At 50.8% G+C, this 25,931-nt stretch overlaps 1 protein-coding gene across 1 annotated transcript in view; it reads right to left on the reverse strand.

The window, feature by feature from the left end:
* The window catches only part of LOC132336834 (dynein axonemal heavy chain 9-like), an 89,337-nt gene that overhangs the window by 39,239 nt on the left and 24,167 nt on the right, over positions 1–25,931 (reverse strand). The window contains exons 20-36 of the mRNA XM_059864731.1: positions 24,657–24,879; positions 23,243–23,409; positions 20,671–21,541; positions 19,911–20,041; positions 18,718–18,844; positions 15,949–16,101; positions 14,429–14,554; positions 13,235–13,474; positions 12,149–12,309; positions 11,378–11,534; positions 8,547–8,704; positions 8,083–8,221; positions 6,314–6,601; positions 5,041–5,251; positions 2,772–2,899; positions 1,627–1,735; positions 660–807 (exon numbers count right to left, since the gene is read on the reverse strand). Of these exons, the coding sequence (XP_059720714.1) occupies positions 660–807; positions 1,627–1,735; positions 2,772–2,899; positions 5,041–5,251; positions 6,314–6,601; positions 8,083–8,221; positions 8,547–8,704; positions 11,378–11,534; positions 12,149–12,309; positions 13,235–13,474; positions 14,429–14,554; positions 15,949–16,101; positions 18,718–18,844; positions 19,911–20,041; positions 20,671–21,541; positions 23,243–23,409; positions 24,657–24,879 (3,537 nt within the window). The remainder of the gene's footprint in view (positions 1–659; positions 808–1,626; positions 1,736–2,771; positions 2,900–5,040; positions 5,252–6,313; positions 6,602–8,082; positions 8,222–8,546; positions 8,705–11,377; positions 11,535–12,148; positions 12,310–13,234; positions 13,475–14,428; positions 14,555–15,948; positions 16,102–18,717; positions 18,845–19,910; positions 20,042–20,670; positions 21,542–23,242; positions 23,410–24,656; positions 24,880–25,931) is intronic.

Consider the following 25,931-nt stretch of genomic DNA (forward strand, 5'->3'; position numbering starts at 1 on the left):
TCTTGAAAGAAGTAAAATGGAGGAGTTGCTGAAGGCGATGATTTCCTGGGAGTGCCAGGAGTTCAAAAGCGGTCAAATAGAGGAGTAATAAAATAAAACCTTTCATCTTGCCATTTTACATTCATTTAAGCTACACTTACAGAATTCCAAACTAATATTGTAGCAGCACTGAAGTCCTCCATAAAGTAATTAGAGCTATTTGAAAGGTTGGTTCTACAATTTCTGAATTAAGCAAGCTACCAAAATACTCAGCTCGGGGCTGGTTCAGCTAATCCTGGGGATTTCATGGGCTGACAATTGCTCAGCAGAGAGAGCTGGAGATGCTTGATGGGCTTTGCTGCCAAGAGCTTTAAAGTCTGGGCACCCAGAGAGGAGCTCCCCAGCAAGATTCCCAACTCCCAGTACCAAGGAGCAAGACTTGCACTCCTCCTGACACCTCCTCGTTGGGGCTGATGGTGACCAGGTTCAGTTGTTCACTGACTTTTCTTCTTTTTCTTTTTTTTAAAATGAAACTGCAGGTATGGGGAGCGAGCAGAGGATGGAGAATCACACAATCATAGACTAGATTGGGTTGGAAGGGAACTTTTAAAAGTCATCTATTCCAACCCCCTGGAGGGGGGGGCAGGGACACCTCCCACTGTCCCAGGCTGCAGTGGTACCTGGCTCTCAGGGTGTCCAGGCAAACAGGCAGGTACTTGTCAAACAGAATGGTCAGGTTGGCCCTCTCCGACTGCACCTCCCGCCGGTCAATCCAGCTGCTCACGGGGGCATTCCAGCCCAGGTCTGAGGGGTTGATGTACAGGATGCCTTGAGGTGCAGGAGAAGAGACAAGAGTAAGGACACGGCAGAGGCTTTCCCTTTTTCCACCAGGAACTTTCAGCTACTCTCGGAAACAACTGAAACCCTGTCAAATGCACCTGGGGTCCCTCGTTACCCGCCCCCTCCTCCTGCCCCACTGCAGAGGAGAAATGTTCACAGTGAAGAGATGCAACTCAGGAAACCGGGACACCTCTCATGACCCTTCCCCAAATTTGGAACATGGTGTTTCCTGAGCCATGTTATTGCTCTGGGCACCAGACACCAGGGGACACCTTCATTGTCCATTCCCATGCACAGCTCCAAAAGCTCTTTGGGATAGAGGCTGCTCTCTCCTCATCAGGCACACGCAGAGCTGTGCAGGAGAGTGCTCCCAGCAGTGCTGCAGCCCTGACCCCACAGCAGCAGTAGGAACACTCTGAGTAAACCCCCCAGACGATGGCAGACCCCAAGTGGGGCTGGGCTCAGGATCCTCCCAGGTCTGTGAGCTTCAGGAACACTCCCTGCACACCACAGGCAGCTGTGCTGCCAGCCCAGCAGCTTTCAACGAATCACAGAATCACTGGGTCTGAAGAGATCTCCAAGATCATCGAGTCCAACCCAGCCCCAGCACCTCAACACCCAGTGCCACATCCAGGCTTTGTTTAACACACCAGGGATGGGGACTCCACCACCTCCCTGGGCAAACCATTCCAGAACTTTATCACCCTTTCTGAAAGAAACTTTCTCCTCATATCCAACCTGTATTTCCCTTAGGACTGGCCAACAACAGGCTGCTAAGAGCCCCAGGGGCAGCCCAGCAGGACCCACCTGCCCGGGACACGGTGGCCGGGGTGGCCGTGCGCAGGTGGCTGATCTCAAACAGCAGCCTCATCGTGGGGTTCAGAGGGATCCTCTCGTTGCTGGCCAGGGTCAGCACCTGCACGTGCAGACAGACAGACAGCCTGAAGCTCTGCCAGGAACAGGAATGAAGGGTGTTCAGCACTTGGCACTGCTGGGCTTGGCTGCCCAGCTCAGCTCCTTGAGGCACAGCAGCCCCAGCAGTGCCCAGCAGGACAAGGGGGGATTCTGCCCCATTCCAGGCCAGACCCCACCTGCAGAGCTGCCCCAGTCCTGGGCTCAGCACAGGAAGGACCTAGAGCTGCTGGAGAGAGCCCAGAGGAGGCACCAGGATGAGCAGAGGGGTGGAGCAGCTCTGTTAGTTCTCAGGCTGAGAAAACTGGGGGTGTTCAGCCTGAAGAAGGAAGTGGGATCACCTTACTGTGGCCTTTTGGTACCTGAAGGGGCTCCAAGAGAACAGGAGAGAGGCTTTGGACAAGGGCCTGGAGTGACAGTACAAAGGGGAATGGCTTCCCACTGCCAGAGAGCAGGAATGGATGGGATATTGGGAATTAGGAATTGTTCCCTGGCAGGGTGGGCAGAGCCTGGCACAGGGTGCCCAGAGCAGCTGGGGCTGCCCCAGGACCCCTGGCTGTACCCAAGGGACAGGGCTTAGAGCAGCCTGGGATAGTGGAAGATGTCCCTGCCCACAGCAGGGGCTGGGATGGGGTGAGCCTTAAGATCCCTTCCAGCCCAAACCATTCTGTGATGCCAGGACATGATTTCTGACAGGCACAGAATGCTCCTTCTCTCTTCCCCAACCCAGAATCCAAAGCACTCCCTCAGGGTGGGTATGATGTACAGAATTATGTACCTACCCTACTTCTAAAGGGCCTGAAGTTATGATCAGAATATTTGCAATTACTCACATGCATGCCTCTCCAGAAAAGGGAAATTCCAATGAAAACAAGCTCTAAGTTATTTCCCTCATGCACCATTGCCTTTGTGCAATATTGTTTGGTATGTCTGAAGAAGCACATCTCTTTATTCCAGGAGATGTTATTACAATCTGCATTTCTCCCAGGCTGAATCACCCCTGACAAGGAATACCTGCTTCTTTACCTGACATCCATTACCTTATTATCATCCATCACAGTGTTCAGAGATTCAATCCACATTGGATCAATATCTCCATCTAGTACCATCCACTTGGGACCATCATGTGAGATGTTGGCCAGCTCTCTCATGATTGATGAAAACAGTCCTGGGAGGGTGACATGAATATGCTGATGAACACTGAAGTTGTCACCTGCTCTAACAGATTTTTCCAGCAACTTCCTAAAAATTATGCTTTCCCCTTTTACGTTCATAACTCTTTGCATCTGGACATAAATAATACTGTATAATGATATCTGCTTTGAAGAAAAAAATATTATCAGAGTTATTATCACTGAAAATGACTGTGGGCCTACATGAGCTTCATTCCCACTGAAAACCATAAAACACAGGAAAAATACTCAGAGAAAACAAACCCCACCAACTCCACAATGCAGAGAAGACCATTTGAATATGCCTTGGAAATTATTATATTCGGGGTTTTTTTTCCTGTGGCTTGAAGTATATCAGGAAAATCAAGATGCTTTGAACACTGGGTCATGGCTTTAGTGAGACTGAGGGGAGAACAAGCCCAGAGTGACATTGAGTGACAGAACAAAATGTCACTAAAATCAAGGAGACAGAGAATATACAGAGTCTCAAGGGGAGTAAATAATGAATGCTAAGAAGAGTGAGAAGCTGGGAACAGAGCAGAAGTACTGCAGGGCAAATGAGAGCTCCACAGAACCATCACTCTCCTCCACACAAGGAAATACCTAGGGAAAGGCTGGGCTGCATGAAGGAACATCAGGCAAGCATTAAAAACAGCCTCTCTGCTGGTGAATTGTGACAGGCATGCTTTTTGTCTCTCCAGGACCAGCTGTCCCCTCTTGATGCAGGTCAGGAGCTGCCAGTGGCACTGCATGACCGAAACAGAGCTTGTGCACAACAGCTCAGCCACACAGCTACAGAGGGGGTCACAGATAAATAACACCTCCCTGGCTCTGCCTGGACTCCTTTCCTCATGCTGGACACAGCTTGGCAACCTCTCCAGCACTGCCAGGGCCAGCAGCAGCTCCTGCCTGGGAGCATCACAACCACAGCAGCTGGAGGGAGATGCCCCTCTCCCAACCTCGGGCATCCACACCACAGAGGGGCCTTGGGATCTGAAAGGAGAGTTTGGATCTACACATAACACTTTTAGGATTCCCTTGTGGGACCTTTTTCCACCTAACATGTGCAAACTTCCCAGCTGCTGGCAGTGAAATGAGTGACAGGATGAACTTGGGAAGAGGAAAAAGGAGGAGCTGATCCATAAGGGGACATCCTCTCCTGTCAGGCTGTGCTGAAAATGGCCTGGCTGCTCTTTGGCACCAAGAAACAACGTTTCCAGGAATGGTTAGTGCAGAAAATATCTGCCTTGAGCCATCAGAGAGGAGCCCTGTAAGTGCTCTTGAAACATTAGAGGATTGAGGACACTGGACAGCCACCTGCCAGTGTTCCTCCTGCTGTCCAGTGCCACCCACAGCCTCTGATCCACAGTCCCCAAGGTGCAGCTCTCTCTGCAGAGGGCTGGCTGCATCCCACACTTCCCTTTGTCACTTTGATTAAGGGTCCCCAACCACAATTAAAAAGAAATTAGACCTGGCAGTGGAGCGGAGCAGGGGGCAGGAGGGGTGGTGGCAGGGGAGGTGGTGGCAGCTCCTCTCCTGGAGACCTCCGGCCAGGGATGATTTATGGAGCTGTCCTCCCTCAGCTCCCAGAACAGTCACACAAGGAATCAAAGCTGCCTTTCTGGATTAGTCACAACCCAGCATTTGCACTCTGCATCTCTGTAATCTTTCAGCAGGTCTTAAATGCTCATCTCATCCTCCTCAGGAGCAATCACTATCAACAGACTGGCAAACACTGTGTGCTGGGGATCAGGCATGGATATTCAGTGGGAAAACACCTCTCAAAGGCTGCTGGGCATGTCCAGCCATAGAAACCTGGCAGTGGCACTTTTCTGGGGGGCCCCAGCACAGGGCAGGAGGGAATTCTCTTTCATCAGCAGCCCAGCCCAAAAAACAACCTGCCCAAATTAGGAATTGGGAAGTGCTGGTGTTAACAGACATGGTAATTATCCTTGTGGGAAAAAGATAAATTCCCAAAAAGCTGTGACACCCTACATGTCCTTCCAACAGCAACCCCTCACATGGCTGGGAGCAACACCTGGGCTGTGAGACCTGCACACAGAGACCCATCACCCTCTCAGAGCTTCCTTAAAAATGCCCTTTTTATCTCCAACTTCAGCCACAAAAGGACATTTACCATCTCTCCACTCTCTTGTTGCTGGGTTAATGACACCGAAGAGCTCGTCGTTGGTGACTGCTTTGGGGTTGAGGTCTGTCCACACAGGCCGGCGCTTCATCCTCTGGTAGGTTTTGTGCAGGGACCTCAGCACCTGAGACTTGCCCGTGCCTGCAGCCCCCACCACGAACACGGAGTGCCGGACACTGAGCAGCTCCTCCAGCTGCACCACCTGGGGAAACACGCCCAGAGCTCAGACAGATGTGCCAAAGTGAACTTCAGATGTGCAAAATCTAGGGGAAAGAGTCCCTGTCTGTGGCTTAGGGTTGGAATGAGATGTCCCTTAAGGTCCCTTCTATCCCAAAGCAGTCTGTGAAATTAGCTCCCATTGGGTCACCAATTTCTATACCAGAGCCCCAGACACACTAGGGGATTTGACCCTGAGTTTTGTCTGATCACTGAAACCAGAATGGTGAAATCCTGAGCAGGCAGACAAGCCTCCAGCATTGCTGTGACAGCCACTAGCCAGGGAGGCTCTGCACTCCAGGGGCTGCATGTGCACGAGAGTCAGTCTCTAGAAATCCAGGAAAGAGGCAGAGATGAATTTAGGACCACTCAGAGCCAGCATAGCTGGCTGTCCTCCATCAAGGTCTGTCTGCAAGGGGAATATTGTGGCTGCTCCATCCCTGGAAGTGTCCAAGACAAGGCGGAAAGGGCTTGGGAGCAGCCTGGGATAGTGGAAAATGTCCCTGCCCATGGCAGAGGGTGGAACAAGCTGAGCTTTAAGGTCCCTTCCAACCCAAACCATTCTATGATTCTGTGATTGTGCAGAGCCTTCTTTGAACAAAAAGGCAAAGATGGTTGAGAAAACCCAGCTGAGCTAATGATGGTGCAGGTAGAGCAGTGTCACCATGATATTTTAGGAAAAATCCCTTCACCAGGATTTTTTCTCCTGGGAAGCTTCAGCTTCTCCCTGTTTTGCTGCTTTGGAATATGATTTGGAGAATGGTTTACCCAGCATGTGAAATTGTTTTTACTTAATGACCAATCCCAGTCCAGCTGTATTGGACTCTGGTCAGTCACAGGTTTTTTACTATTCATTCCTTTCCAGCCTTCTGATGTCTCCTCTTTTTTTAGTATAGTTTTAGTATAGCATTTCTTTTAATATAAGATAATACAATATAATGAAATAATAAATCAGCCTTCTGAGAACAAGGAGTCAAATTCTCATCTCTCACCTCGCCCTGGGGACCCCAACAACACCACAACAGAGCAGAATGTCCCTCGGCCTTACTTTGAGCACAAAGTTGTCCTCAGGCTGCAGCCGCAGCTCCAGCACAGCCTCCTTCACCACGGCCTCGAAATCCAGGTCGCGCTTCCGAGGCACGTCCAGGGCAGGGAACAGGTCCCCAATGAGCCCCATGAACACTGGCACGTCGTCTGTCACGATCTTGGGGATGTTGAAGTCGCGGAGGGAGCGCATCAGGACCTGCTCCTCGGGCCGCTCGGGCTCCGCGCGCTTCAGGGAGCCGGCCACCACCAGCACCGACTTGATGGCCCGCAGACCCCAGTCATAGTGGTCCTGTGTGAGGGGGAGAAAGAAATAAAAACAGGGGTGAGTTTATGCCCAGGCAGGGGTAAAAACCAGCAGTCCCAGCTGCCAGAGCTGTCAGCAATGGAAATGCAGCCAAATTCGTTATTTGTGTCGTGGCCAGAGACCTCCACCAGCCTGAGTCTCCATTTCACAAGGTGAGCTTCCCACCAGGAAGAGTCAAATAATTCAGCTGTTCATGCCATCACGTGGGCTCAGAGCTGGCACTAAGTCAGCAGTAGGACTAGCCCTCTGGAGACCTAAGCAATTTTCCCCCTAAACTCTTAAACCTTGGCATTTGTGTGGGTTAAGCAAGGCCTGCCAGAGCCCTGGATCTGCAGGAGCTACTGAGGTGGAAGGCTTGTTAGTCCATTCGGAGGCCTCAGACACCCAAATTTCTCCATCAGCAGGTTACCAGGGACATTTGATCCTGGGGAAAGTCCATCAAGCAGGGGCAGGGAGGACACTGCTGGAAAAGAATCCTAAAGAGGCATGAGAGGAACTCTCAAGCCAACAAGCAAGTCCTTCTGTTTGTGCTCCATTAAGACCCTGCAGAGCACAGCCCGACAGCTTGGCTGCTTTGTGTGGGAGGCCAAAGCTCCCACAGGGCCTCCAGCTGCACAGCAAGAAGTTTCTGTGACAAGGCAGAAACCCACCCCAGCTCATGCTGGCACAGCCAAGATCAGGTTTTCCATCTGGAGTCCTGATTCAACTCACCCCAGCTTTGTTCTATGCAGACAATGCCAAGTTAAAATCTGATTAACCAGGGTTTTGCACCGGAGGTGACCTTACATGGTCAACCCTTGACATGAAAGAGAAGTATTTAGTTGGACTAAAAGAGGAACAGTGATCATGAACCCCTTGCAGGCAGGAGAATCAATAGGAACTAAGAGAAAAAGCAAAGGGTCACTGAATACCGTCCCAGTCATGGTGGCATTTGAGGCTTTTGGAAAATCTTTCAAATTCAAAAATCAGTGAGGTTAATGCAGTTGGTCAAATGCTTCTGTCCCTGCAGATCCTCCAGGAGAGCACTTTGAAAATGTCATTGCTCTGGTGATCACAAATCCTACCTTGTCCCAGCAGCTGCCACAAAGGCAGTCAGTAACTAAAAGCTGTGAAGCTTCAGCCCTGGAGGTGCACGGCAGTGTCACATCCCTGATTTTGGGGATCAATAGCAGAGTGTCACATCCCTGATTTTGGGGATCAATAGCAGTGTCACATCCCTGATTTTGGGGATCCACAGCAGAGTGTCACATCCCTGATTTTGGGGATCAATAGCAGAGTGTCACATCCCTGATTTTGGGGGATCAATAGCAGAGTGTCACATCCCTGATTTTGGGGATCAATAGCAGAGTGTCACGTCCTTGATTTTGGGGATCAATAGCAGAGTGTCACGTCCGTGATTTTGGGGGATCAATAGCAGAGTGTCACATCCCTGATTCTGGGGATCCAGAGCTCACCAGAGGGCTCACCTGCTTGGACAGGAGCTCCTTGCAGAGTTGGTAGAGTGTGATGAACTTCCTGGCCAAGGCCCGGGCCTGAAGGAAGCCCTCAGCCACCAACATAATCTCACAGATCAGCTCAAAGTCTGGCACAACCATGGCACAGGGCCTAGGGAGACAGGCAGGAAAGGATTGCAGAGCAAGCATTGACTACAGAGCTCGAGGGCAGTGGATCTGTAGCTTTATCTTCCAGGTCCTCTCCAGTGAGCCACTGGAGACTCTCCCAGTCTGCCCACACTGCCTTTCCCATGGCACAGGACAGAGCTCCCTTATCCTCCCTGTGCATTCCCTGATCCAGGCTTGGTGCATGTGGCTGAAACAATCTGTGAATCCCCAACACCAGTGAATTTCCCAAGAAAATGAAGCCTGGATGTTCCAAAAGACAATTTCTGCCAGTTTTATCAAACAGGTCACAAAACATGACCTCTACTCACCTGAAGAGAGCTTTTAAATTCTCAGGCAGCTCGGTTCGTCCTGCATAACCAGGGTTCATGGTGATGAAAATCCCAACTGAGGGGACTAAGTTAATGTCTTCTCCAAGAAAATTGAAGGATTTCTTCTTCTCCCGGATGGCATCCTGCACGCTCTTCACCTGGGAACCAAGGCAGTGCTCAGCACTGGTGTTCAGGCATGAAAACCCCCAGACAGCACTGCTGCCCTCCCTGCTCTTGGCCCATGATGACTGGGGATTATCACTGCTCTGGTCTGGGTTTTTACTGACCACATAAATCTTTCTACACTGTTTGGGGTAAACCTGTGTGTCTCCCACCACAATCCAACTCTGACAAAGCAGAAAAGGGCTGAAGAGACTGGACAGTCAAACTGAAAAGAGTTGTGAGAGTTTTCTTCGTAAGACACTTGGCTGGTCTTTTCTGCCTGTCTGATTGCAGCTTTGCTCTTCTCATCCACCACGTTCCAAGGAGGTCTGTTAAAGCCAGACCACCTCACTGCCCACCTTCCATTCCCATGGAGTGAGTCACAGAATCCCAGAATCACTGGGTGGAAGAGACCTTTCAGATGGAGTCCAACCCAGCCTCAACACCTCAACTAAACCCTGGCACCCAGTGCCACATCCAATATTTTGTTAAACACATCCAGGGATGGTGACTCCACCACCTCTCCAGGCAGACCATTCCAGTACTTTATCACTTTTTCTGTACAAAAACATGTTCCTAAACAGCAAACACAGCCAGGCCACCTCACTGCCCACCTCCCATTCCAAGTCCTTACAGCCAGACCCTCCTTCCCCACCTCCCAAGGGAGCAGCCCCTTGCAGCCAGCTCACCTCCTCACTAACACCACTTCATCAGGGAGGAATCTATCTCTGCCCTAAACTCACCCGTTTGCCACCTTAAAGCAAAGCAATTAAGGGAGTTTCTCAGTGTAAGGACCCACATCGACAGGAGCTGCATGACTAAGGCAGCCAATTAACCATCACCATGGTTACCCTCTAATAGCAGCAGAGGCGATGATGGAGTGACAGCCCTGCTCACTCAGACACCACGCTCCAGCCAGGAGCCAGGGAATCATTAGCAGCTGAGTCATATCTGGGCTTCTTTTGTTCAGCTTCCCCTTTTATTTTAAGATCCTGAAAGACGTTTTTTCAATGACAAGTTTAAGCCAGAACCTGGTGGAAGGGAAATGGAGAGGGAAGGACAGCAAACACCTGTACCTGCCAGGGATTTCTTTGGGACAGCAGAGGAGGTACAATGATGAGACAAAGAGAGATGAGAGTGAGGAGTTTGTGGAGGGGCTCAGAACAATTCCTTTGGCCAAGGCATTTACATAAGTGTAGAAACTTCTGGGCTCTAGACCTTAATTTCTGCAATGCCAAGCCCCAAAGCGGGTCTAGAAAGAATTCATCTCCTCAGTCAAACACTAGGATCCCAAAACCTGCACTCACAGCTGACATTGGGGACCAGAAGAACTTTGATATTTTAGCAACTCAATTTTCAGCACTGAAGTTCCCCCAGACTCAAATCCTTCTGTTCTGGCCCTGTGGGAGGGAGGGAAGGAAGGCTGGCTTGTATTTATCCACAAGCTTTTCTCCACTTACCTGTACAGCAACCACAGAAAGGACCTCAACTGAGATCCTGTTAAATTCATCAAAACAGCCCCAGGCTCCTGTCTGGGAAAGGCCTTTGTAAATATTCCCACAAGACTGAAAAGAAAAAAAAAATAAAATAAAATTACAAGAGTGAAATCAGAAATGGAATTTACTCCAGCAAAAAGTGGATTTGGTTTCCCTGCCTGTTTATTTATAGCAATTTACAGTCTATTGTGGGTATTTAGTAAGTGCACGGGAGCAGCAGGCACAACTCAATTATAATATTTATAGCTCTGCACAGTTTGCCACTTGATTTGCTAATTGCCCTCTCTAGACAACTCTGCACTCTGGTTCCATCCAAAGGTCACCTGGGCTGAGTTACTGATGGCCCCACGTCCATGAGGGACCTCAGCTGGATAAAATATGGTCCAAGGCCACCAAAGCCAGTGTCCCTGGAGAGCACAGGGATCAGCCCCATGACCAGTGCTGGCCTTATCCCAGCAGAGGAACCTGAGGAACCAGGAGAGCTCTGTCCCCATGCCTGGGACAGGTGTCCTGTGGGTCTGGAGAGAGGGAATGGATCAGCACAGCCTCAGCCTCGAGTGAACAGGCCAGAATTTTGGAAGAATTTCATATGAAATCTAACTCCAGAAGAGAAGGGAAAGGTGGAGCAGGGCAGAGAGCACAGTTCAGCTCTTCCTCCTCAAGAACCTCGTGCAAGTCTCAGAGACAAAAAGGAGGAGGAGGAGAAAAAGCTTCTCAGCAGGAAGGGAGGCAGCAGGGATAAGAGGAGAGGGGATGGACCAGAGCAAGCTCAGCTGATAACTCCCACTCTGCAGGTTCCAGGGGCCCTGAGCAGCCCCAGTTTGGGGGGAGCAGCACTGTGGTGTTGTGAGGTTTTTAGGATGAGGTGAGAGATGAGAATTTGACTTTATGTTTTCAGAAGGTTTAGTTACTATTTTATTTTATTATATTACGCTATACTATATTCTAAAACTATACTAAAGAAAGAGAAAGGATATATCAGAAGGCAAGAAAGGAATGAATAATAAAACCTGTGATTGGCTATTAATTAAAAATCATTTACATGTTCAGATAAACAATCTCCAGACTACATTCCAGAAGAGCAAAACATAGAGAAGCTGAGGTTTCTCATCTTCCCAGGAGAAAAAATCCTGATGAAGGGATTTTTCAGAAAGTATTAGGGCAGCACAGCACCTTGTAGTCCATCTGCTCGGAGCAGTTGAACACGTAGACCATGATGCCCAGGGCTCGGCCCAGGTCCTTGGTGGTCTCTGTCTTGCCAGTGCCAGCAGGGCCTGCAGGAGCCCCACTCATGGTCAGGTGCAGGGACTGGGTCAGGGTGATGTAACACCTGCACAGGATGAGAGAAAAGGGGAAAGAGACTGAGCTGGGTGAGAGGAATGGCAGATCTGTCTTTGCAAACAAGATAAAACCAGCACTGAGAGATAAAGAAACAATGGGGAGGATTCCACTGATTGGTGAATGGGAAAAGATATTTGTTTTTAAAATAAAGTTTAGAGTTGCTGATAAATTAAATTGGACATTGAAAGATGAAAGAAACAATGGGGAAAACCCCTAAATTACGTAAGAATTAAAAATTAAAAGGGAGGGTTATACATTAGAGGGGAATCTCTGGTATCAGGTGTTCTGGGAAGTCTGCACCTCCCAAGTACCTCAGCCATGGGGAAAGAGAGAAGGGAAGTGTGGCTGGGAAATTGGGATAAAAAGGAGGCTGCGTCCTCCAAAAACTGGAGAGACCCCAGGGGAATGCTCCATGGCCTCTCCCTTTATTGGAATAAAGCAAAAGGACTCCTCTGTCCCCCATTTGTCTACGCACTTATTTTAATTAACTCCAATAAAGCTTATCTCTAAAATCTTACCTCCCCTAAAATCTCTAAATGCCTTGAAGTTTACATCTCATAACCACCACTCAGGTGGCCCCAGCAGGCACCACCAGGGCCTCACCTGTCAGTCAGGGGGGTGATGACCAGCCGGGGGGTGTTGCCCAGGTACTCGTAGCAGTAGAGGAACTGAGCATCACAGATGTTGGCCCAGCAGTGCCGCTCCTCGTCCGACCAGCGGTGCCGCAGCTGCGCCAGCCACACGAAGGCCTGGCCATTGTCCACCTGCAGAGGGCCACCAGGGAGGGCAGGGGTGGTGCCTTCAGTCCTGCCTTTCATGTTTTTCAGACTCTGTGCTGCCTAGGTGTGTAGCTCTGAGCTTCGTGTTAAGTGTTAGTAGGTTTTCTTTACAAGGCAGGTTGACCAAATAATCCTTTTCCAGCTTGGAAAGGAAAATCGATAGAAGCTTCAGGCCCAAAATGCATAAACATTGGGGAACTGAAGTGAGCAAACAAGGAGGATGGGACTTCATGACCTGGAGCTGTAATTGGACAATTAACCCCAATATGGAAATGGACCAAAACTTATAAAAGTGTAAAAACTCATGACTGGGATCCATCTTGGGTGTAGCCATAGCTGGGCTCTGGTACTGTCCAAGGTGTATCCCTTAAAGTCCTTTAAATAAATCCCCACTTTATTCTTTTAGCTCTGTCTAGTCTCTATTCCAGGTCAGTCTCTCTAGGCATCAGTTCAGGCACCCCAGGTGGGACAGAAGGCATCTGGAAAACCCCTGGAGCAGAGGAACACCCAGCTCCTGCTCTGCCACTCCTGCCAGCATGGCCAGGAGAGCCCAGCTGCTGTCCAGAAGGTATCTGAGCCAAAGGCCAGGTTGGACAGGGCTTGGAGCACCCTGAGGTGGCAGAAGGTGTCCCTGCCCGTGGCAGGGGTTGGAATGAGAAGAGCTTTAAGGTCCCTTCCAACCCAAACCATTCTGGGAGTGTGTGATGACAGGCAGTGTGGGAGTGCTGGACAAATCCCAAGGGATTCCTGTGGGCTCACACCAGAGAAAGCAAGCTACAGAGAAGAAAATCCCAAATGCTTTTTCTTATGGCCCTGCTGGGGCAGGCAGTGCCCCCAGCACCTGTCTCTGGTCTGTCCCTCCACGATCTCCCCCTCAATGCCCAGCATGGCTCACACTGGGAACACCAACCTTCTGTGCTATCATCTTGGCCACCACGTCCCGCGCGTGCACGTCGATGGTGCAGATGGTCATGATCTTCTGCCTGTCGCCCCTGGAGAGCTGCCCCAGCAGCATGGTCACCAGCGTGTTCAGCTGGGCCACCTGCTTCTTGTGGTACTCCTTCATGGCCTTCTCGTAGCCTTCCTTCATCCTGGAGAAGGCCATGCCCACCTCAGCTGTCCACCAGATCTGGGTGCAGCAGAGAGCCACCTGGGGAAACAGGGTGGCTCAACAGCAGGGCAGCACCAGGCTTTCCTTACCTCTGAGAGGGTCTGACCCATGGGGAGGTCAGGGATGAGGCATCCCTGATGGGAAATGAAGTTTTGCTACAGTGTCACAGCAGGAAGGAGAACAGGGATCCATTTCACATCCATCAAAATTCCCATCCCAGGCACACCCAGCAGCTGCCCATCAGTAAATGAGCCCCTTTCTCATGTCTGAACACATGGGAGGCTGCCAGAGGAGCACCCAAGGGGCTCCTTCCTCTCATCAGGCCCCATCAATTCGTTCTCTCACCCCACTGGGTGTAGGGGCTCCCTGTGACCCTGGGGTGCAGCAGCCACTGCCCAAGTCCCTGAGCTGCATCCTGCCTGGAGCTCTGGTCAGAGCACAGAGCTCAGCCTGGGAACCCATCAAGAGATGGCCAGGAGAAAGGAGACCTCACACGGTACCTTAGGGTTTAAGTTTTTCTGTTCTTTGGTGTGCAGCTGTAGCTTTATATTAAGTGTTACTAGGATCTTTTCATAGGATGGTGGAGATAAAGCAATCCCATTCTAGCTGGAGACTCAAGGACAATCTCTTCAAACTTCAGGCCCAAAGCATAAACAAGGCAAAAAGAGGAGGGCAGGCAAGTAAGCAAGGAGGATGGAACTTCATAATTTGAAGCTATCAATTGGACAGTTAGCTCCTAGATACAAATGGACTAAGACTTATAAAAATGTGAGTTCTTGTGACCAAGCCCTCTTTACTTCCATCTTGGAGCCATCTGGGTACTGCCAGGGTGTGACCTTTGAAGGCCCCTCAATAAATCTCCACTTTATTCCTCTTACCTCCATCCAGCCTCTGTTCCAGCTCCTCAAGGCATCACACCCTCCCTCTCTCCCCTGGACAGAACCACTCCCATCCACAGCCCAGACCCCTCTGGAAGCAGGGCAGGGGCAGTACCTGGGCAGGGTGGTCAAAGAGCCACTGCTCCCTGGGCTTGTCCTCGTAGGCCGCCACAGCCGCGCCCATCCCGTCCCTCACCGTGGCCCTCATGGTGTCCAGCAGGCGAGCCAGCCACACCTCCACCTGCACAAGGGGTTAAATCCCAGGAACATCCTGCTTCTCAACCCTGGGTGATGAAGGATGATCCCAGGAACACCTGCCATCCCTCAGCCCTCAGCAGTGAGGGGGACAAGTAGCTCAACTCTCCAGCCAAACATGCCCCAGGCCTCCTCCAGGCTGGGGGACTCAGCCATTTCTGCGCCCAGGCCGTCCCTCACCGTGGCCCTCATGGTGTCCAGCAGGCGAGCCAGTCACACCTCCACCTGCACAAGGGGTTAAATCCCAGGAACATCCTGCTTCTCACCCCTGGGTGATGAGGGATGGTCCCAGGAACAGGCCTGCTTCTCATCCCTGGGTGGTGAGGGATGATCCCAGAACACTCCTGCTTCTCACCCCTGGGTGGTGAGGGATGGTCCCAGAACACTCCTGCTTCTCACCCCTGGGTGATGAGGGATGATCCCAGAACACTCCTGCTTCTCACCCCTGGGTGGTGAGGGATGGTCACAGGAACACGCCTGCCATCCCTCAGCCATGAGGGGGAAAAGCAGCTCAGCTCCCCAGTCAATGCCTCAGGTCTCCTCCAGACGGGGGGACTCAGCCATTTCTGCTCCTGCAGGATCAGCATCTCCTCCCAGAGAGGTTTTTTGTGGAAACCCAGCTGGAGGAGGAACCTGAACTCCACTGAGGAGCAATTGAGCTCAGTGTGTTCCAGCTCCAGGCCATGGCAGAGTCACCCATGGGACAGGAGCACAATCTGTCAGCAGCAAGAGAATGCTGGGAACACAATTCCTGCTGAATTTAGTATTTCACAATTCCTGCTGAATTTAGTATTTCACAGGCAAAGTCCTCACTGAGAGGAGAGTTTAAATGCCAAGTGCCATCACCGGGGAGCTCAGAGCTGGTATTACCTGCTTTAGCTTCCTTTAACAGTCCAGGGAGAAAAGGGCAGCTACAGGGACAGAAAAGCTGAGCAGTAATTTGATTCTTAAGTTTTGTACTTCAACTCGTCCTATGAAATAAGATTTGGAAAACAGGGGGGAAACCCTTTGCTTTCCAATGGTATCCATGCAGAAATACTATGGAATAATTTAATCTGTTTTCAGACTGCATCCTCTCCCAGCTGGCAGGGTAAGAGTAACCTTCAAAATATCTTTCAGGAATTAAAATTAAAAAGCACAGTAAAGAATAGGCCACAACCCTTCCTCACACCATGGGCTGTGAGGACCCATCCAGAGCAGGACTAAAGCTGTGGTGTAAGCTTTTCCATGGAGGCAGTGCAGTGGAACTCTACAAGAGCTTGGCTGTTACTGTTGTATTTTCTGAAAAATCCCTACCCCACTTGCCCAGGGATGCCCACCCCAGGGGGGTGGGAGCACATTCCACCAGGCAGCTTGGACACACAAGGTCTCCCCTCTCACCTGCCCACTGCAGTCACAGGGTTCACTGAACTGGACATATTCCTCCTCTCTGCTGTACATTCCCAGGCCAACCTTGGTTGTCTTCTGCTCAGAGTCCACCTGGAATTTCAGCCTGGCCAAGTTGTCAAAGAGTTTGGAAAGGTGACGCTGCACCTGCCAAAGGGATTGTGTCAATGAAGTGAGGGAACAGGACACAGAATCACGAGCTTGGAAGAGACCTCTAAGATCATTGAGTCCAACCCCTGCCCTAACACCTCAACCAGACTATAACACCCAGTGCCATGTCCAGTCTTTTTTTAAACACATCCAGAGATGGTGATTCCACCACCTCCCTGGGAAGAGCATTCCAGTACTTTATTATTCTTTCAGTGAATTTTTTTCCTAATACCAAACCTGTCCCTTCCCTGCCATAGCTGGAGACTGTGTCCTCTGGTTCTGTCAGTGCTGCCTGGTGGGAGAGACCGACCCCACCTGTGCACAGCCTCCCTTCAGGGGGTTTAGAGAGCAATAAGGGCACCTCTGAGCCTCCTCTTCTCCAGGCCAAACAGCCCCAGCTCCTTCAAACATTCCTCACAGGGTTTGTGTTCCCAGCCCCTCTCCAGCCTCGTTGCCTCCTCTGGATGTGCTCAAGCATCTCAACATCCTCCCCAACCTGAGGGGCCAGAACTGGACATCAAGGACCAGGACAGGCAGAGCAGAGAGAGCAGAGGTGTGACAGCCACAGACCTGCTCACAAAGAATGACCTGGACATCTTGGCAGCACCACATCTTCTCACTCATGGCCAGGATGCTGCCAACAGGAGCCTCTTGCTGTCCTTCTCAGGAGCTGGAGTTGATGATCCTGGTGGGTTCCCTCCAGCTCAGGCTATCCTATCATCCATCCTATGGCTTGTTGAGAGGCCCAGCTCTCATTCCCTGTCCCACAGAGGATTCCATCCCCTCCTCAGGAGCTGTCCCACATGTGCCCAAATCAGTTTCTTACCTGGCTGAATCCCAAGTGGATTGAGAAGCAATGGACACTCAGCTTCCCTACCAGGACAGGCACACATCCTTTCAAATCTCACACAAACCATGAAATCCTGTTTTATCCCTGCAAGTGTGCAGGCTCAGCAGCCCCCACTGTCCTCTGCCAGCCCCCAGCCACTCTGCAGGGCCTTGGCTGTGCTCCAGCACTTGATACAGCTCTGCCACCAGAGCCCAGAGTGCACCTGAACCTGCACCAGTTCAATACCCAGTTCAAGTGGATAATAGCATTGTCTATCTAATCCTCCTTCAGGAATTATCAGGCTTTGAAACTACAGTGGAAAGGCTGAGAGCGTATCCGTGTATGATCCTGCCTGACATTTACTTTGATTTTACTGCAAATAGTTTTGAATAACAGAAAGCACCAGGAATTTCTCCTTACTCCGTGGAGCATTTCAGCACAGCAGCTTTTCTCTGCTTCCTGTGTTCTCTTTCTCTCTCTCCATTTTAAGCATCAATCAGCTGTGTATTTATGACACTCTGTGGGCTGAAATCACCCAGCAGCAGCAAACAGATCCAAGCTGAGTTAAAGGTTAGTGGCAACAAGAGCATTTCCAAGCCTGCCCCATTCACATCCTGACACAAACTGGAAAGGAGGAAAAGCTTAAGGAGGAAAAGCTGAAAAGGAGGCTGAGGTTGCTCACTACTAATAGGTGGAATAAGGAATTGTTTCCTTACCCAACAGGCTCCATTGCCTGTGAACATGTTGATTTGGTTCACACACCAACCTCAGGGCTGGTGATGCCTCCCAAAGCAGGCTGGGCAAGGCATGGCATTGCCAGGCTAAGGGGCTGAGGTTCCCTGACAGCAGCTCCACACGGAAAAGCACCTGCAGACCTGAATCCTCTGAACTCTGCCTGTGGGGGACAGAGGGTTCTGATCCTTGGGAATAGGGAGAAGGGGCCTGGGAAGCCATTTCTTACAACAGGAGGGTCACTGCCAGCTCCTCCAGGGGATGATCCAGCAATACTGCTGAGCCAGGAGGAGGAACGGTGTGCTTGGGGGGATTTGGGAGAAGGACTGGTGTACTTGGGGGGATTTGGGAGAAGGACTGATGTACTTGGGGGGATCTGGGAGAAGGAGTGGTGTGTTTGGGGGGATCTGGGAGGAGGAGTGGTGTACCTGGGGGGATTCCCCACACCTGGCATTCCGAGCCCATCCCAGAAATCCAGTGCAAGGACAGACACCACCTGGCCACAGTCACTGCCTGACCAGCAGCTGCTCTCCTGTGCAGGCTGTGCTCATCCCTGCCATCAGAGCATCCCAAAGGCTTTGCAAGGGGAAGAGGCACTTCCTGGAAATTGCCTTTTCTGCCTAAAAAAACCAACCCTCTACAAGCCACCAGTGCTCAGCCCTCCCACCCTGGAATGCCCAGCCTGGGGCTCTGGTGCCATCCCAGGCTGGGATCCAAGGTCAGCAAAAAGTTTTGGATGAGATCCTCATGGAAGTCATTTTCCTGCAGCCTCACTGTATCCCAGCAGGAACAAAGGCACTGTTTTAATGGCACAAAACCCACAGAGGTGCTCTCTCTGAACCTGCCACGAGCATCCCCAGGGTCAGATCAGACAACAGCCAGGACAGGGCTGCCTGTCAGTGATGGCAGGTGGAGATCAGCTGGGAAGGAGTTGTTAGTCCACACAGGGTGGGAGAAAATCACTCCAAAAAGGACACTAAGGAGAGTCCCAGGACAACACCTTCCACTGTGACACTCCTGAAAATGCAAAGGTGGTGCAGCACAAGCCTTACCAGCTGTGGGTTGGTGCCGTTGGAAAGAATATCCAGTAAATCTGCAGAAGAAATGAAGTAAAATCTGGGAAAAGCCAACCTTTTCATGTCCAAATATTCAGCCAAAGCCTTCTCACAAAGAGACAACCTGGGGAGACAAAGCAGAGCCCGGGACAGGTGGGTAAATACCCTGCCATGCTTCGTGCTGCCCTTCTGGGCAGGTTCTCCCCACCATGGGGAAATGCCAGGCACGAGCTGAGCCTGCAGGCTGCTCCTTCCCACAGCCCTGAGCAGATCCACAAAGCACAAGGGAACTCACAGCTCACTCTACTCCAGGGGTCAAACACCCAAGAGTCAGGGCAGCCTCATGAAAAAGCAGAAGCAGGAGTGGAAGAAGAGGTTGGAAAGGTTTGCAGCCTGACCCGCTGCTTTAGACAAGCTCATAGCTGCCACAGGTGGTGGCATCCACTGGGATGAACATTTCCAGAACTGCTTTTATTCTAATGAGCCACATTTTAAAGTCTGATTCCAACCAACTCAGCTTTTTATGTTTGCAAAGCATGAAAGGAAAGTTGTTTGCTCCGATCTAAAATGAATCTTGCAGTGTTCACATGCTAAACTGCTGCTGAGCTTACAAAGTTCCTAAATAACATTCTCTGTGAGGAACATTGGCCTTGTTCGATTGAAAATAAAATCAAATCCTTATTTGAAATGGAGAGCTGCTACTGACACAACAGCTTAGCATGGACTTTGAAGTGGTTTTCAGGCAGATTCATATGTTAAGTGAGAAGTGTCTCCATCCCAGGGCACTCAGGTCCATCTCAGGGAGCTGTGTTATGCCTCAAGGGTACACAGGGATAATTTTGTAAATTAAATGGGCTCAGCTGTTCTTTTTTTGATCACAAAATCACAGAAGGGTTTGGGTTGGAAGGGGCCTCAAAGCCCAACTTGTCCCAGGCTGCTCCAAGCCCTGTGCAGCCTGGCCTTGGGCACTGCCAGGGATCCAGGGACAGCCCCAGCTGCTCTGGGCACCCTGTGCCAGGGCCTGCCCACCCTCACAGGGTGATGGTCACAAATACAGAAACTTGACAAAGGTCAGAAAAGCAGGAGGTTTGTGACTGCAGAGGAAGCACAGCCTCAGAGCACAGGTTCAACCAACTTCTCATGGCTGATTCCAGCCTCTGACAAAACCCTGGGACTGATGCTCTACCTACCTACTCTGGATGTCCTCCAGCTGTTGGGACAGACCTGGTTTATTGGTGGCTTCAACCACATTTGGGGTTTTCTGAACTTCATAGGCCAGTTCTTTAAAATCCACATCAATGCCTTCAAAACGTTTGGAGTCCTACAAAGGGACACAAAGGTCACAGCAACGCTCTCTTGGTGTGCTGAGAGATCCCAACCTCTGAGAGCTGTCTTTGGGGTAAGGGGAAAGCTCCTCCCTCACCAGTGAAAGGCTTGTTCCTCCTCAGCATGGCTGTGAGCCTGGAATGACACTGGGAGCTGGGCTGGAGGCACCTGAGGAGCTCCCCAGAGCAGGAGAAGAGCTGCTCTCCCCCAGCACCAGAGTGACAGGACAGGGAGGGAAAGCTGCCAAAGCTGCCTGGGCCAGCTCTGTTTGATAATGTGCAGTGTCTGAGCAATGATCTCAGTCCTCTCCCCTCCAAAGGAAGAGGGAACGTGCCTGCAGCACTGAAGGAAGGCAGCAGCTCTCACTCAGCACCCAGGAACTCTGTGTTTGCCATGCAGTGCTACAAGGGAGAAGTTCAGCCCCTCAGCATGGCTCAAGCACAGGCTGGGGTACAAAAACATCCTGGGGGAACAACCCCAGCACTGAGAGAGCCTCCAGAGGAGCAAAGCAGCAGGTGAACAGCCCTGCTTTGGGGGATTTGGCACTATAGATAACCCCGTTGAATACTGGTGCCTCTTCTTCAACACTTTCCAAGCAGGAATTTGGGATCTGGGGGCTCATACCTGGGGCAGCTGTGCCCGGATGTCTTCTGAGCCTATGAAAATGCTCTCCAGGTGAGACCAGGTGCGCTGCACCTCGAACCAGAGGGAGATGACAGAGTCGGCAGTGGAGAGCTTCCTCTGCCAGGCAGACACCTCCTCCAGGAAGAAGGCAATGTACTTGGATGACATTAAATTCTGCAGCTGCACCTGGTTGTCTTCTAGAGTTTCAACGAGCTCCTCATCTGACTTCAGCAAGGGGGTGTGGGTGCGGGGGTGAGGCTCGTACTGAAACTCCCTGGAGCTCCAGGTCACCCTCAGCTCCTTCAGCACCTTCTCCATGCTCATTTCTCGCACCGCTTTGTCCACAATGCCATGGACCTCCCCTTCAAATTCATGCAGGTTGAGCTTGAGGAGGTCAGCCAGGGTGGTGTCCGAGTCCATCACAAACCTCACGCCCGTCACCTGCATCAGCTGGTTCCAGTGCCTCTCCCTGATGGCAGGATTTTGAAGTTCAGCCACAGCCTTGAGGGCTGTCAGCATGTTCTTCACCTTGCTGTCCAGCCCACTGAAAGCATCCCACGCCCTCATTTCCTTGTCCAAATTCCGAATCTCTCTTGCAAACTTCTTGCACTCCAGATCCATGTTCTCCACGTTAATGTTCACCCATCTGGTGGTCTGCCAGTCTTCAAGGCTGGTGTTCACCAGGGAGATCATGTCCCAGAGCTCTTTGAGCAGACACAGCTCCTTCCTGCACTGCTTCAGCTGTTTGTACTCTGGCACCATGACTTCAAACAGACCAGCTGATTCATAAATCGAGGTCATGGCTGACTCCATCTCTTTAATCTCCATGTGCTTTGCATCCAGCAGTTGATAAGGCTTTTCGGTGTCAAACCTAGAAATAAACATTTATTCTTTGTAAATGACATTGTTACAACTTCTGAAGGACCCATAAAACAAACAGAGCCTCTGAGAGCCACGGGAGAGATGAAAGGTCTCTACTACACCCTGATGGCTGAGCCACATGGCACTGCTGACACCACCCAAGCCCAAGCTCTTCCCAGGGACACAGCACTGCAGGCACAGCAGGGAGGAGAGCTGTGCATCACCAGGACATGCAGGTGATGCCTTAAGATTTCAGCTTTTCTATTTTTCAAATCCTGCAGTGCATTAGTGCATAGCTGTGAACTCCATATAAAGTGTGGTTAACTGCCTTCACATTTTGGTCAGACAGAACAATCCCTCTGGGCCTGAGATCCAAGGACACACCACAGGCCCTGCAAATTATAAACAAAAGTGAATTGTGGGGAGCAAACTGGGAATATGACTTCATTAACTGAAGCTGTAATTGGAGGATTAACCCCGATATGCAAATAGACCAAACTGATATCTGTATAAAAACTGGTGACCATCATCCATCCTGGGGGCAGCCTCTGCAAGGCTTTGACTGCCCAAGGTGAATCTGTGGAAGGTCTTTAATAAACATCCACTTTAACTCTGTCCAGCCTCTGTTCTAGGCAGCCACTCCAGGGCACCACAGGGATGAGCTCTTCCCTCTGCAGGCTCAGAATCACAGAATAATGAGGTTGGAAGAGACCTCTAAGATCGAGTCCAACCTGTGCCCTAACACCTCAGCCAGACCATAGCACCCAGTGCCATGTCCAGTCTTTTTTTAAACACATCCAGAGATGGTGATTCCACCACCTCCCTGGGAAGAGCATTCCAGTACTTTATCATTGTTTCCTTGAAAATTTTTTTTCCTAATACCCAACCTATCCCTTCCCTGCCATAGCTGGAGACTGTGTCCTCTGGTTCTGTCAGTGCTGCCTGGTGGTAGAGACCGACCCCACCTGTCTGCAACCTCCCTTCAAGAAGGTGTAGAGAGCAATAAGGGCACCTCTGAGCCTCGTTTTCTCCAGGCATGTCAGATCCCTGGACATTCCTCTGGCTGCCCTGGAGGACTCCAGATGCTGGCAGGGGGCTCAGAGACCTTGGCACGGAGTCAAAAACACCTGTGCCTTTGATTTTAACCCATGGAAACAATTACCAACTTTGTGTGAAGACTTACAAGTCACAGGAGTTTGAATAGAATGATAGTGAATTTATCACCGGATGAAAATGTAGAATTTTCAAGTTTTTAAAATAGGAGTTCAGGAGGCAAGATGGAGAAATCTAGATGGGTTCAGTGTTTCTTCTTCTTGTCCTCCATCTTCTGCTGTGATGGTGGCACTTTTAAATTAGTTTAAAGACAAACTGTCTAACATAAGTGGTAAATATTAAAAAATTATTATAAATAAAGAACGCATAGTTTTTAGTATAAAAAGATAACACCGGCCCGAGGGCAGTCAGTTTGCCCCAACCCGACCTGCTGAACAAACCTGTGCAGATCCAAAAAAGCACATATTAAACAAGAGAAAATAAACAACCTTGAAAACCAAAGCCGAAGAATCACGACTTTTTCTTCAAGCGCGGGGCTAGGAAAAAAACCTTTTAATACCTCAAAAGCCATTCCAATGACAACTAACCCAAGACAAGCTAAACAACCCCAGCTCCTTCAAACGTTCCTGAGGCTGGTGTGGTGCTGGAAGAGCTGTACCTGAAGGGAGCCTCCCTGGCAAAGCGCTCCCGGAGCCGCTGCTGCTGGGCGTCGAAGGCGGCGCAGCTCTGGCGCAGCGCTGTCACCTCGCCCGCCTGCAGAGGGGCCACCTGCTGCTTCACGGCCTGGGCCAGCTTCTTCACCTGGCTCCACTTCTCCGGCAGCTCCTGCGGGCACAACAGCACTGCTGGGTCCCCCTGACATGGGTGTGGTCAGCACTGACTCTGTGGTGCAGGTGTGATGAGCACTGTGTGACCAGCACTGACTCCGTGGTGCAGAAGGTGTAATGGGCACTGTGTGACCAGCACTGACTCCATGGTGCAGAAGGTGTGATGGGCACTGTGGGGTGGCACTGACTCTGTGGGGCAGAAGGTGTAATGGGCACTGTGGGGGTGGCGCTGACTCTGTGGGGCAGAAGGTGTAATGGGCACTGTGGGGGTGGCACTGACTCCGTGGTGCAGAAGGTGTAACGGGCACTGTGTGGTCAGCACTGACTCCGTGGGGCAGAAGGTGTAATGGGCACTGTGTGGGTGGCACTGACTCCGTGGTGCAGAAGGTGTAACGGGCACTGTGTGGTCAGCACTGACTCTGTGGTGCAGAAGGTGTAATGGGCACTGTGTGACCAGCACTAACTCTGTGGGGCAGAAGGTGTGATGGGCACTGTGTGACCAGCACTGACTCCGTGGTGCAGAAGGTGTGATGGGCACTGTGTGACCAGCACTGACTGTGGTGCAGAAAGCTGAACTGTGGTAGTGTTTGAGGGTCCCCAGGATGAGGGAAGAGATTAGAATCTTGACTCCATGGGCTGCTGGTGGATGAAGACAGGGCTTGTCTCTGTCCCCCAACACTCACCATCTCTTAAACCTTCATCTCATGGTCCCCTTTGCAGAAAAGAAAATTCCCAAAGAACTGACTCATGAGAGCCAGATGTGGAAAGATGCCAAAATATTTTCATAACCTGCTCCCAGGGATGTCCTCTAGGTAAAGCAGACCTGGTGGTCTTGACACAGAGGAGGACTGAAGTCCTGTGGGAAGGCAGCTCCTCTGCCAGCATTATCCTTCCCGTCTCCATAGCTGCCAAGAACCAGCTTATTTAAAAATAATTATAATTCAACCTAATTAACAGATGGATTTGAAAATGCATTAATTTTTTTTCAAGAGCACTCGCTGGGAGTTGGAGCAGGCAATTCCATGTTTTTCACACATAACAAAAGGCTTAATCTCTGCTTTAAAAGAAAAATCTCAAAATTTAGAGCTACCAAGACACATCCTGCAGTAGCAAAATGCTGCCCACTGAGGCCCTCTAATGACAGGGAGCAGGGCCTTGAGTATCCCTGGGATGCTCCTCCACTCCTGCTCCCTTTGCCTTCTGCTCCTGGGCAAACTGCTGTGCCCACCACAAGCCCTCACCCACCTCCAGCTGCTGGTGCACTTCCTCAGGCAGCTGCTGCTCATAGGCCCTCAGCAGCTCAATGGTCTCCTTCAGGGGCTCAAACATGGCATCAGTGGCACTGTGACGTTCCTTCACAGCCAGCAGGTGACCCATGACTTCCACCAAGCCACCATAGTCACCTTTCTCCACCTTTCTGCTCAACCCTTTCTCGGCGGTTTGGATGAACTCGTCCAGGTCAGCCAAGCTGCAGAGCACAAAGCAGGGGGAGGAAGCACAGGATGAGGGCAGCCCCTCTGGAATTAATGTTCTTCCAGCTCCTCTAGAGTTAATACCCATCCTCAGAACTGGAATTCCCGCCCAAAAGTGTCTCTGGATGTGGTACAGCTTCCTTCAAGGAACAGAAAGACAGGTTGGGACTTCTCAAGTTGGAGACAGAGTACCTGAACCGAGACAGGGAGCTCAGGAGGGGCTGTCAGAGGACAGATTTTACTGTCCCAGTTTTTACAGGGAGGATGGGGAGACACCAGCATGGGGCACCCAGAGCAGCTGTGACTTCCCCTGGATCCCTGGAAACGTCCAAAACCACGTTGGCCAAGGCTTGGAGCAGCCTGGGACAGTGGGAGGTGTCCCTGCCATGGCAGGGGTGGCACTGGATGGGCTCTAAGGTCCCTTCCAGCCCAAATCATTCTGGGATTCTTTGACAGTTTTCACCCCATCTCTTCCACTACAGGAATCCAAGCTCTCCAGGTGAACCTGACACATTTCAAAGCTGTAACAAACAAGGATTGTCCTTCATGCACTGCCTCTCTTCACAGGGCAGCTCCCTCCCCTCCTGCAGGTGATACAAATTCACAGAAGCTTAGAAAAGCAACTGGATATTTGTGAGAGGAAAAAAAAAATCCCTCCAGGTCTTTAAAATTAAGATCCCTGTCTCTCAAAGCCCTTGAGCCATAAACCATCACAGACAGGAGAGTGTTTGGGGCACGTTTCCTCACCTGCTTATCCTGTTCTTAACCTCACCAGCTACTGGGCACTTTCAGCAGAGGAGCACTGGACTTCTGGGTCTCAAAACACTTCTTAAGTGCCTGCTTAAATTCTCTGGATGCTGCTGGGCCTAAAAGTATCCTTAAATACTTCACCTAATAAAGACTAAACTGCTGACTCAGGGACTCTCAATAACAGCTCCTCAATGCTCATTCTCTGCCATACTAAACCTCTTTGCAAAGAAATTATCAGACAGATTTATGGTGCTGAAAAGCACATCAGAGATCACATCACCACCCCACGCAGCAGCCT

The sequence above is a fragment of the Haemorhous mexicanus genome, chromosome 20 (assembly GCF_027477595.1).
Source record: "Haemorhous mexicanus isolate bHaeMex1 chromosome 20, bHaeMex1.pri, whole genome shotgun sequence".
Taxonomy (NCBI): domain Eukaryota; kingdom Metazoa; phylum Chordata; class Aves; order Passeriformes; family Fringillidae; genus Haemorhous; species Haemorhous mexicanus.